Source organism: Cryptomeria japonica, chromosome 4 (genome assembly GCF_030272615.1).
Source record: "Cryptomeria japonica chromosome 4, Sugi_1.0, whole genome shotgun sequence".
Classification (NCBI taxonomy): Eukaryota; Viridiplantae; Streptophyta; class Pinopsida; order Cupressales; family Cupressaceae; genus Cryptomeria; species Cryptomeria japonica.
Genome location: NC_081408.1, coordinates 377,114,632 through 377,128,370, shown reverse-complemented (window position 1 = coordinate 377,128,370; position 13,739 = coordinate 377,114,632). Strand labels below are relative to the sequence as shown.

General features: G+C 33.8%; 1 protein-coding gene across 2 annotated transcripts in view; it reads right to left on the bottom strand.

The window, feature by feature from the left end:
* Positions 1-9,009, bottom strand: part of LOC131047484 (starch synthase 3, chloroplastic/amyloplastic) — a 302,898-nt gene extending 293,889 nt beyond the window's left edge. Inside the window, exons 1-3 of one of the 2 annotated variants that reach the window (XM_057981392.2) lie at positions 8,578-9,009; positions 6,780-6,849; positions 5,315-6,517 (exon numbers count right to left, since the gene is read on the bottom strand). In XM_057981392.2, the coding sequence (XP_057837375.2) occupies positions 5,315-6,517; positions 6,780-6,849; positions 8,578-8,706 (1,402 nt within the window). In that variant the 5' untranslated portion in view covers positions 8,707-9,009. The remainder of the gene's footprint in view (positions 1-5,314; positions 6,518-6,779; positions 6,850-8,577) is intronic. The other variant, XM_057981391.2, reaches the window with a different exon arrangement.
* Between the last annotated feature and the right edge of the window lie 4,730 nt (positions 9,010-13,739).

The window sequence follows — 13,739 nt, the reverse complement described above, 5'->3', positions numbered from 1 at the left end:
ATTTCTCTTCGTTTAAGTGATGTATTGTTTGTTCCTAGTATTAAGAGGAATCTGATTTCTATTTCTGCATTAGAAGACAAAGGTTATCATGTTGCTTTTGCTGATGGAAAAGTACTTGCATGGAAGAAGAACTCAAGTATTCAATCAGCTTGTGTTATTGGTGTTCGTCATGATAGTCTTTACAAACTTTCAGTTCATCTCATTCTAGTCTTAGCTCATGATTCTTCAAGTTCAAGTGAGTTGTGGCATAAAAGATTTGGTCATTCAAATTTCAGAACTTTGTCTTCAATGGAGAAGGTTGTCATTGGTCTTCCAAAGCTGAACCAAAATCATGAAGGTGTTTGCAAGGGGTGTATAGTCTTTAAAAACTTTCAGCTCATCTCATTCTAGTCTTAGCTCATGATTCTTCAAGTTCAAGTGAGTTGTGGCATAAAAGATTTGGTCATTTAAATTTCAAAACTTTGTCTTCAATGGAGAAGGTTGTCATTGGTCTTCCGAAGCTGAACCAAAATCATGAAGGTGTTTGCAAGGGGTGTGCTTTAGGTAAGAACATTAAGAGTACCTTTCACAATAGTGAAAGTAGGGCAAAAGATATTCTAGAATTAATTCATTCTGATTTATGTGGACCTATGTCAATTGCTTCACTTAGTGGTTTTTGGTATTATGTCACCTTCATTGATGATTTTTCACGTAAGTGTTGGATTTACTTTCTTAAGTCTAAAGAGTCTGATGAAGTGTTGTCCAGATTTACAGAGTTCAAAGCTCTAGTTGAAAATTTATCTAACAAGAAAATAAAAGTTCTTAGATCTGATAATGGAGAAGAATATGTTTCTAGTGTTTTTCATAACTTTTGTGTTGAAACTAGGATTAAGAGGGAGTTATGTGTCCCTTATAATCCTCACCAAAACGGTGTGGCTGAAAGAAAAAATAGGACAATTGTTGAGGCAGCAAAGGCTATGATTCATGACCAAAGTCTTCGAACATTTCTTTGGGTCGAGGCTTGCAAGACAGCAGTTCACATTCAGAATCGTAGTCCTCATCAGATTCTAGACAACTTGACTCCAGAAGAAGCTTTTTCAGGTGTCAAACCAGATGTTAGTTATTTTAGAATCTTTGGATGCCCTGTTTATATTCATGTTCCAAAAGAGAAAAAAACTAAATTAAAACCTTCAAGCAAGAAAGGCATCTTTGTTGGTTATAGTGAATCTTCAAAAGCATATAAAATCTTCATTCCAGGTCAAAAACAAATTGAAATCAGCAGGGATGTTTCTTTTGATGAAGATGTAGCTTGCAAGAAATCCAAAAGAGTCTAACTTGGAATCTGATGAAGATTTTGAGCATTCTCAAGATATAGATACAGCTGATTTGAATCCATCTTCAGAGATTCAGAGGGAGAATACAGATTTAGAAGATTCTGTTGATCCAGCTGATCCAGTTGATCCAGTTGACTCTATAGTTACAGCAGCAGGTCCCAAGAATAGTTCAGCTAATAAGAAAAGACCTCTATGGGCTAGGCACACTATGGAAGAGGCTGAAAAATATGCAACCCCTCGTGGTACTTTCAGAGAAAGTAAGAAGCCTCATAAGTTTCCTGGTTATATATCCTTGATGAGTCACATTATAGCATCCGAGCCTTCCAGTGTTGAAGAGGCTTTAAATTAGCAAGTGTGGAAGGATGCCATGATGGAGGAATATCAATTTATTATGAAAAATGATGTATGGGGCATTGTTCCAAGGCCTAAAAACAAATCAGTGGTTTCTTCTAAGTGGCTATTCAAAATCAAACACGCAGCGAATGGGAGTATAGAGAAGTACAAGGCCAGATTTGTAGCCAGAGGTTTTGCACAAAAGGAAGGCATAGATTACGAAGAAACCTTTGCCCATGTAGCACGTTACACTTCTATCAAGACCATCATAGTTGTTGCAGCTGTTAAGGGTTGGAAGCTTCATCAAATGGATGTGAAAACAGCCTTCTTGAAAGGTATAATTGAAGAGGTGGTTTACATTGAGCAGCCAGAGGGCTTTGTTATTCATAATAGAAAGTCACATGTATGCAGGCTGAAAAAGGCCTTATATGGCCTTAAACAAGCCCCTCGTGCTTGGTATGAGAGGATAGATCACTATCTTTTGAGCTTGGGCTTCCTAAAGAATGATGCTGATCCAAATTTATACTTCAAGGTATGTGATGACAAAGTGCTGATTTTAGTGCTATAAGTTGATGATTTATTTCTAACTGGTAATGATGATCTCATTGTCAAATGCAAGAAGAAGTTAGCTTCAAAATTTGAAATGAAAGATGTTGGTTTGTTGCATTATTTCCTTGGACATGAGGTATGGCAAAGTTCAAATGGAATTATATTGAGTCAAGGTAAATATGCTATTGATATTTTGAAGAGGTTTAGTATGTTAGAATGTAAATCTATGATGACTCCTATGGAAGCAAATCTGAAAAAGTTACATGAGGTTGCAGCTACTTTAGATTTAGTAGATCCTACTATGTACTGGCAATTAATTGGTTCTTTAATGTATTTGGTTAACACAAGGCCTGATATATGTTATGCTGTTAACACTTTAAGTCAGTTCATGTGTGAACCAAGACAGATTCACCTTGTGGCAGCCAACCACATACTGAGATATGTTCGTGGTACAGTGGGATATGGTTTAAAATATTCCTCATGTGTAGAGCTGAACTTACAGGGGTTCTCTGATTCAGATTGGGCAGGTTGTGTGCCTGACAGGAAGAGCACTTCAGGATGTTGTTTCAGCCTAGGTTCAGACATGATTTCCTGGTGCAGCAGGAAACAATCTTGTGTTGCTCAGACTACAACTGAAGCAGAATATGTTGCAGCTTGTGTGGCTGCAAGAGAAGTTGTGTGGCTTCACAAATTGCTTGCAGGATTGTTTGGGCAGCCCTTGGAACCTACAATGATTCTTTGTGATAACCAAAGTTGTGTGAAGCTTTCAGTTAATCCATTTTTTCATGATAGAACCAAACATGTGGAAATAAAATATCATACTTGAGATATATGGTTCAAAGGAAAGCAGTTGAGAAAGCAGTTGAGCTCAAGTACATTTGCACAAAAGAGCAAACAGCAGACATTCTCACCAAGCTGCTTCCAAGAGTGAAGTTTTGTTACTTCCGAGATAAGCTTGGCATTGTGGAGAATGAAGCTCTTGCTAAGAGAGAGTCTCAGCTTCATTGATTCTTTTCTTATTGTTAATGAGTTCTTCTCTGCAAGAGAAGTTCAAGGTGAAATCCCTTGTTAATGAGTTATTCTCTGCGAGAGAAGTTCGAGGTGGAATCCCTTGTTAACGAGTTCTTCTCTGCGAGAGAAGATCGAGGTGAAATCCCTTGTTCCACCCTCTGGGAGTAGCTATGGTGGATCCACCCTCTGGGAGTAGCCATGGTGGAAGTCATGTGTGTGACTCCATGACTTTATTTTCTGTTTTTCTGATTCACCCTCTAGGAGTAGCTATGGTGAATATTGTTATGCTGAGATAACATTTTTATTTGAGAAAATATGTGATGAGATTTTTTTTTGTTGACATTCTTTTGGTTGCAGCTATGTGTACTTGTCATGTGATGACATTTTGAAGATCTCTCTCTTGCTAAGAGGGAGTGTTGAAGTATGTAGCGTCAACAGAGATCTTCTTCCTATTCGTATGCTCAGAATATGTGTGTTCGTACTGGCGAATCCTTTCATACTTTTATGGTGCGATGACTAAGCCTAAATGATCCGGCGTTTTCTTATTATCTGCCGATATCTCTTACTCTTCATGTATCACATTGATTTTGAAGGCGTCCGTTACTCCTATTTCATCTTCTTTGCTTTGTTGGATTCCGTTTCAAATTCGAGATGCTTCTATCGTTTATATGAATGCTCCTGGCTGTTTGTGTAATGCCTATGTGGCTGTTGGTGGCGTATATGTGTCTATATGGTTGTCCGTGACCTTTCCTCTGCCAGCGTGGAGTCTTTCCCTTTGCTATTCGATATATTATATATATCGTATTTCTATGTTCGTGTAGCTTCTTTTCAGCAGTTTGTTTTCTGTATGCAGGGTTATCGTTCTGTTTGAGCAAGTTAATTGCTATTATACATGAGTGTAGATCATTGAGATTGATCACGTACTGAATTGTATATTTCAGACTTGTCATTATCTGAAGAGTATTGTTCGATTCCCTTGAAGTTGTGTATGTTTTCTATTGAATGGGAATCATATGTGTTTCTGGACTTATTGATGATAATCTGAGAATTATCAATACTTGTAATTACTTCTGAGATAGAAATAAAGATCATATTTGTGTGGGCTGGGTTTTTTACCCTCAGGTGGAGGGTTTTCCCAGGATAAGTCTTTTGTGTCCTTATTATTCTTAAATTTTGTGATTTCTTTTATATATTCTGGTTCAAATTTAACATTTTTTAATTCAAAGTATTTTTTAAGAAATTATTATATATGCATACTAGCAAGGGAATATCTAACCATTCCTAGGGCAGTCGAGGGACATCTCAGACATCTCTAGTCATCTGATGGCCAAATTGTCCCAAGTACATTAGAGGTACCCGTGGACATCATCCTAAGGATGTGGTCCCAATTTCCATAATGACAAGGAACACCCCCTACTATCCCATTGTCCCCAAGATGATAGACGTGGATATTGGGAGGAAGATATCTCCCCATGTTACCTTGGAAAAAGAGCTTTGTTTGTGATTGTATTTAATTTAGAAGACAAGGATTCACACAAACCAACCTTGATATGACATTATTTATCAACCAATTATTTTATAAATATAACAGAATGATAATAAATCATTATGGAGGAGGGTGTAGGGAATGGAGTTCATATATGATAAAACTTCAGAATAATATATCAATATCTGCTCAAAAGAGTGAACTTGTAGTAACCACTGACTTCCAATTATTCGGAAGGCAAAGGTACTTATAACAATTTATGCAGCTTATAGTCCTAAACTTGATTGGTTAGACATCCTTTGGAGCCATAATATCATGCAACTTATTGTACTTCTTACAAGGTTAGCTAAAACAGAAGCATATAGTAAAGAATCGTAGAAGACATTTGCAAATGAATTTTCTAGCTTCTTTCTTAAACACAAGAAAACTTAGTCAAGAGAAGAAAAAAGAATGAGACGATTAAATATTTAATGCTTCAAAATCAAATATGATAACAACCTAGAAGTGTGAAGCCACTATATGAGCTTGTGCGGAAGGTGGTTTAAAGTTTGAGAAATAACATCAAAATGGTAATCTAATAGGATTAAACCCAAAAGAAATTTAAAAATGACTACATGCATACCCTCCACAGACCACCAATCGCCATCTTCTGCATTATCATAGGCCAGTTTGTGAACTATGGACAATGCATCTTGCCAATTGTTGTAGCCCCCATGAATCCAAACATCTGAAGACAAAGCAAGTGGACGTGATTTTCGATTATAATAAATTTTCACCCTGTCTCCTCCTTTAAAATCATCAGGCTCAATGTGCCATAAGCCACTGACAGATTTTACAGCCATCTGCAAGACTTGCCATGTTTGTTCTCGCCTTTCAGCCACTAGCTTCTTTGCTTCCGCTCTATCTGCTTCCACTGCAGCTTTTTCTTTCTCCAGCCTTTGTTGCTCTGCGGCCATTCTCTCCCTCTCAGCCTCCTCTGCTGAAAGTCGCTCCAACTCCCTGCGTTTTTCTTCAAGCAGAAGGTCTTCAAAAGATTGTTTGTCCAATCCACCTTCAACTACTATTGAGAAATCTCTGTTGTCATTATTTTCATAAATTTCAACTCCATTGAAGAACACAAAGTCTATTTGGTATACCTCCTTCGGTATGCTTAGTTTACAAGTCCACCAATCGCCACTGATTTCACTCTTTTGCAACTCTGTCATGAAAGAATTCCATTTCCAGTTATTGAAAGCCCCCATTATAAAAACCTTTGGCTCATTGGATAAGGTCGTTATGCTTTTATTAAAGAATATTTTAATTTCTTTCCCTGCCTTTGCAGGAATAGGATAAAAGAATATCTTATTGTGAACAGAAGAGTTCTCGTTTGCAAGTTTTTCCAAATCCCTTTTCCTTGCCTCAGCTTTTTCCTTCTCTATGTTCTGTCTTTCCAATATCTCGGCTTCCTCCTTTATTACAGCATTTACATCTTGAGCTACGTGTAACTTTTGACTGGCACGAATGTCTTGTGATTTCTCTTTTTCAGATTCTTCGGTGCCTAGTTGAGATCGTCTGTTTTCAATAAGGTCACTGTCAATACCTTTTATATTTTTCTTCTTCAGATTCCTTTTCCCACCAGTTACCACCACTTGTTGAGCTCCCCGGCTTGTCTTGTCAATTTCATCTGAGTCTATATCAGTGACATCCTGTTCCTTTTTTCCCTTATCTTGATCTTGCAAATCTTTTGCCAGCGCTGGAGCAGAAATAGGGGACCCTGGAGAGTCCCTTGAAAAGGCATCCTTAGTCTTTGGTTGGTGTGATTTCTTACGAGATCTTCTGGTGAACTCTGCAAGGTAAGACTAATTGAATTTGTGAGCTAGAAACTTCCACTTGATTGGCAATAACAATGGATGCAAGTATATTTTCCTGCTGCATACCATATCTTGTTATGAAAAGATTCATATAAGTATAAATTACTTTTATAATCCTGCATTAGAGGTCTTGTTTGTGTGCTCTTTTTAGGACAATTTGATCACATTCAAATTAAGGAACTCTTAATATTCTTGTCAGCTTTCAAAGTTTATTAAAATATAAAAGAACATGCTAACCTCTACGTGCCACAATGTTTGTGGAAAGTCTATTATTTTTTGAAACATCCTGCAGAGCACCATTCCGGACCTACAAGAAATATATGGCAAAAATACAGTATTACGCGATGGAAAAAGCGAAAGGAAAAATTCACGGCCTATGTTACTGTTTATGGAATTTAGTATAGATCAATTGGTACTGAGCAATGGTTTTCACAAACTAAGTTGGTCTTAACTATTCTGATTTTTGATAGAGAGGGAATGCTAACATCCAAAATTCCAAATATATTATAAAGATTTATTTTATACTTAAACAGTAGTGCCTTTCCATCATTTTCTAAACCGATTGGCATGACCGACCATCCTTCCATTCACAGGAAAGAACATCAACCTCAGAAAAATAAAGATGGAAATATAGTCTGCAAAACCTGAATAGAAACATACAAATACAGAATATGCTTTGCTAACAATTCAGCCATGCTCCAACTCCTACTATAGAGAACCTTGCATTCCAATTTACGAGTTTCCAAACTAGATGTTGACCGGAGCTGATAGGCACAGACCAAAGAATACAATCGCATGTAGACCAGTTCGCTCGTCCATTAATTAAAGTGAGTTCAAATGCCATTTCATTCTTATTTTTGGCTTCACAGTCTTCCTTATGAGAGATTTCCAATTAAATCGAGATCTTGATAAGGTTAAATAAATGAAGTTTAACTATAACAATTGGCAGTGTCCCTCCTCAGTCATGTTAAGCGTACTTTATTTTAGGCTGCAGCAGAATGTAATGGCAGCTCAGAGCCCCTACTAACCAGTGATAAAATACTCCGAAGTGAGTAAAATTCATATTAACGAACTAGAGTTTCTTAAAGCTCCTCAACTTTATGGGATGATGAATTAAAAGGGGTTGTGAATTGAATTTCGATTAAATACTGGTGAGCTCAATTGAGGCTCTAATCTGAGTGAACTTTGACAAAAATATTGCTTGAGTAGAGTACACTGAAACCCACATATATATAATTACATAACTTTGAGAAGTCTGAGACTTCTTCGCAGCGGCAGAGAATAAAAGTAAAAGTTAAATAAAATGAAGTGATCGATAAAAATATTTTGTATTGAGTGCTGTTCCGCACTGAGTAATTGTCAAGGTAAGGAAAAGTGACTTCAATTTTGTCCTCTAAATTCTGTGTAAAGAAGTCTTCATAAATTTTTCTGCCCTGTTAGTCCAATAAATATCAAGTAGGATTTGGTTTACTGATGGTTTACAATGAGCCCTGTAAAAAATTGATTTTGTTTCGCATATTACCTCTACACCATTAAAAATAGCCCAAAATATCCCTCAATCTAAGAATAGTTTCAGAGAAATCCCGCGAACAAGTTGTTTACTGATTTCCAAAAACGCAAATATGTGTGAAAAGAAATGGCCCTATGTCCGACAAGTTTATAGTACATATAAAGCGTTACAGATAGTTGATTGCCTTAGCTTAATACGCTAACCGTATTATAGTAGTATCTGTACTGGTTAACTTTCGTATAAAAGGACTAAAAACAATTTATGAATTTGTCCGATAATGTACAAATATCCTCTTTTCCAAAAGATACAAAACGTAGACACTCTCAATCTCTACGCCACCCTAACAGTAAAATTTTCTGAATTCGGCAAGCCAATCAGTTATGTATGCTGGTAAGAATGTCCCTTATTTTTAAACAAACTTGTTTCGAAACAGAAGTCAAGAGCACAGAAGCTGCAAATGGAAGGCAGGGTTTTATATTCCGGCTGTAAAGTGAAAAGGGGGAAAGAAAATGCGTAAAAGAGAACCTCGGAAAAGGGGGCGAAAGAAGCGTGGAACTTGGAAGAGGTGTTGCAAAAGAAGCGGGTAGGCTCCAACGAAGCATTAACACTGATTCTCCATGTCATTGACTTGTGCAGCGCTGAAAGATTTGCCATCCTTCCACCTGGTTGGAGTGGGATTTACAGGCGCACAGGACGAGAGAAATAGGCAAAAGCCTTCAAAATCTCACTCTACCTCACTTGCAATGCCCATTTACAGGGTAAGGTGGCCACATATTCAAAATACTCACCAATCAATCAACGACGCGTAGGACTTGGTTATATGCAACTGGGGCTACGCCTCCATTAACAAAGCTCATTAGCTGTCTGTCTAATTTAATCGCTTGTTTAAGCCCTTTGCATGGTGATGTGTGTATGAGATTTGGGGGTGAGTTCATGTTTATCTTGTTTGCTGTACTGGACGTTGAACAATTATGTCTCATATCGTATGATTGGTCGAGAAATTGTTGCCTTGCATGTGCCCACCTTCTTGGTAACACCCCATTGGCAACGCTCGCGTTAAATATCTTACGCTTGCAATTCATTGTACAAGCTACCTATGCCCCTTAAAAGTCTCCGTAAAATCCTCTTTTACAAAAATCTATGCTCATTAAGTAAATGTAAATTTCAGATCTTTCGAGAAATGTTTGGAAAAAGTCCATGAAAATTATTAAAAAAACTCTATTGTCATTCGTTTAGGTATTTAATGACATTTGTACTTGAATCTTATTTAGATTTTGAGGTTGTATTTATATTAGCATATATACCTTAAATTTTAATTTAATCTATATAAAATACGTGGAAAGATATCCTTCTCCAAGTGCCTATTTGACTTTTGCACGTATTTTATATAGATTTAAGGTTAAGGTTTACATCAAAACATAAAATAAATCAATATATAATTATATTGTATCTTTTTACTAATAAAAATTATATTATTATATTATTATGTTTAGCATTAGGGTTAAGGTTTACATCATGGTTTAGGTTAGGTTTATGATTACGGTTAGGATTTATCGTTAAGGTTATGATAATGGTTAGGGTTAGCATCAACGTTAGGGTTTGGTTTTGGTTTAGGATTATAGTTAGCATTAAGGTTTAGGATTATGGTTAGGGTTAGTGTTATGGTTACAATTTAATAGTAGGGTTAAATTTATGGTTAGGTTTAGGGTTTAGTGTCAGGGTTACAATTATGTTTAGGATTTACATCAAAGTTAGTGTTAGAGTAAGCATTATTACATTTAGGGTTAGGGTTGGAATTATAACTGGTGGTATGGTTAGGATTAGGATTTGGTTTATAGTTATTTTTTGGATCAGGGTTAGGTTAGTATTATGGTCAAGGTTAAGGTTGATAACATGGTTGGGATTATGATTAGAGTTAAGATTAGGATTAGGATTATGATAATGGTTAGGTTTAGGGTTTATGGTTATACTTAGGATTATGCTTAGGGTTAGAATTAGGGTTAGGGTTAAGTTAGAGTTAGGGTTAGGGTTATAATTAGGGCTAAGTTTAAAATTAGGGTTATGCTTAAGATTATAATTAGGGTTAGGGTTATGCTTAAGATTATAATTAGGGTTAGCATTAGCATTAGGATTAGGATTTAAGTTAGTCTTAGTGATTATAATTAGGGTTAGTCTTAGTGATTATAATTAGGGTTATAGTTAAAGATTATAATTAGTGATTATAATTAAAATTAGGGTTAGGATTGGGGTTAGTCTTAGTGATTATAATTAGGGTTTGGGTTAAAGATTATAATTAATAATTATAATTAAAATTAGGGTTAGGGTTAGGGTTAGGGTTAGGGTTAGAATTATAATTAGGATTAGGGTTAGGGTTAGGGTTAAGATTGCAATTAAAGATAGTATGTGATGATAGCTATAAGAATTAGGGTTTGGGTTAGGATTAGGGTTAAGGTTAGAATAGGGTTCTATTACGCTCATATTAGGGTTCAAATCTATAAATAGAGTTGATTTTAGGGTTAGCATTCAATTAGAGGGATTAGGGTTAAGCGTTAAGATTATAGTTGATTAGTGTCAGGGTTTGATTGTGGAAAGGGTTTAATTATGTTTAGGGTTAGGATTAGAGGTCAATTTTGGGCTATAATTCAATTACATTAGGGCTAGGTTTAAATTAGGATTAGAGCTAAGGTTTAATTATGGTTAGATTAGGGTTCAAGTTGTAGTTAGGGCTTAATTATCTAGGGTTATAATTAATCTTAGGTTTACCTAATGGTTAGGTTTCAATTATGGTAAGATTAGGTTATTGGTATGGGTTTAATTATAGTTCGGATTAGTATTATATTTCAATTTGGGTTACAATTAGGGTTATTATTCAATTACATTAAGTTTAGGGTTAAATTATGAATAGAGTTAAATTAGGTTATGGTTTTGGAGTAAAATTCAATTAGGATTAGGTTTAAACCATTATATGTATATTATCTAGTTTGCTAATGGAGTTCCAAATTAAATTTTTGGTTAGAGATATAGTTAGATTTAGGGTTATTATTAGGTTAGGCTTAAGGTTAGGATTATGGTTAATATTGCAATTAGAGATATTATTAGAGATGGAATAACAATTATGATGTTTTTGTTCAAGAATGAGGTTAAGGTTACTATAATGGTTAGGTTTATGGTTTAGAGTTATGGTTAGAACTATTGGTAGGGTTAGGGTTTATATCATGGTTAGGGTTAGGGTTAGGGATATGGTATAGTTAGGGTTATGGTTTAGGGATATGGTTATGATTTAATATTACGGTGAGGGTTATGGTTAGGGTTAGGGTTAGGGTTTAGTGTTAGGGTTAGCATTATGGTTAGGGTTTATATCAAGGTTAGGATTAGGGGTGGATTATAGTTAGGGTTTACATCATGATTAGGGTTAGTGTAAGGATTTTAGTGAGTATTATTGGTAGGTTTAGGGTTTACATCATGGGTAGGATTAGGGGTAGTGTTAGGATAATGATTAGGGTTTAGGGTTATGGTTAAGATAATGATTAAGGTTATGGTTTAATATTATGGCTAGGGTTAGGTTTTTGGTTAGGGTTAGGGTTTAGTGTTAGGGGTAGGATTAAGCTTAAGGTTTACATGATTTGGTATTATTATTTTGATCCAAGGTTATATTTAACATATGATAAATTAACTTTAAATTTATTTGCATCGAATAATAAGCTTTAGGATTTACATGATTTGGTCTTGTTATTTTGATTCAAGGTTATATTCGACATATCATAAATTATCCTAACATCCAAACATTAACTCTAACCCTATTAGCTTTTAGTTTACTATTATGGAAAGTGTTTCTTTTGGAATTTGATTTGTGGCACATCATTGAGGTTTTAGTTCAACCCTACAAAAGGAAACTTCTAGCTTAATTAATGAAATTGATGACCTTTATATTATAAATGGTAATGAATTGTAGTAGGCTTTCTTATGACTTAGCATTAGTATGCTAGTTTGAGTTGGATTCATATTCAATTAGGTATACTATTTCAATTTTTTTGCATTTATATTTAATTTTAAAGTTCAATTTGGTTTAGTTTGAGGCTACCATTTCATTTAATAATGTATACAACATATATATTGTATAAATACTATGTTAACACAACCATGTGATAAATGTCTTGTATAAAAAATATAACTATAAAATGTAAGTTAAAACGATTAATTTTTTAAAAAAAATTGGAATACAAATACAAATAAATTTCAAACTTTATTAATATATAATAAAATAATATAAAATTAACTAAGTTATAAATAGAATATCAATAGAAAAATTGCATTTATATGAAAAATAATATATAATCTATAAAGAGAGAAAATGTGATATAAATTACTAAATTATTTTAAAATATTTGTGTATGCAATTTTGATTTTTTTAAATTTAGAAATATTGTATTTTATTTTTAATAGAAATATATAAATATTTTTTGATTTGACTAAATTGGAAATAAAAAAATTATATATTATTTTTGAAATATTTGTGCATACGTGTAATTTTGATTTTTTGAATTTAGAAACATTATATATATACATGATTTTTTAAACTTAGAAACATTATATTTTACGTTTAAAATTTTCAAACATAAAATTTATTTTTAATTTTTCTAAATTGAAAATTAAGATTCTTTATTTGTTTTTTATCAAAGCATTGGTGTCAATCAATTGAGCTATACTATTGTAAAAATCATTTATAATTGTTATTGTTAGTAAAAGGCACAATAAATATAGAAACTTTCTTGTAAGACACCATTTGAAGATGAAAACAATTCTTGAATAGCATGTTTATGTTTGTAGAAGGAAACAACTCATAGAAAGTAGAAAGTTGCATTTTTAATTGTACCTTTAAATGTTTCCTATAAAATAAAACTTGAACTAATTAGAATTGCTAACATCTATTTCAATGTATTATAGCTTTAAATATTTTCTATTGATAAATACTCCCAAAATAAAAAATCTTATTTAAAAATATTGATGGACTTTATTTACAATTGTCTGTGTAAGAAGCACATAGAAAATTTTCTCAATTTCTTTGCCAACATAATCAAAAATATTTTGAAGTCTTCAATAAGATGTGAATTTAATAGTATCTTTTATATATTTGACAAAAATAACCTATATCGAAGAGACAAAAAAAAATCTAAAAATGCTGGCTTCAATTAGATTTATATGAATTCAATGGATTTAAAAAATCACACAAATTCTTAAAACAATATTTTTTTCTTAAAGAATAAATAAGAAATAAAATAATACATATATAGAAACATATATTTAACAAATATATTATTCGAAATCAGATGCTTTAGAATACTTGTAAAATTCTTGCTTGAGAAGATATCTATGGGGATCTAGAGAAAATGGGGATCAACTACAGCTATGTTGCCCCAATTCTGACAGACTTACAAGATAAGAAAAGGAAATAATGATGGCAAGTAGCATATTTGGTTTTCCTATTCATTTGCCCTATTGTTGCCTTGATCCATATGGAGATGAAGGAACTCAGTAAACCTGAGTATCTGTGAGAAGAATGCAGAGTGAAAATAAAATAAACTATAGAAACAATGATAAATAGATTCATGATTTGAACAATGAAACAATATATGAGATAAGAGAAATAAAGTTCATAAATTAGGCAATTCACCATGTTTGGATTGGAC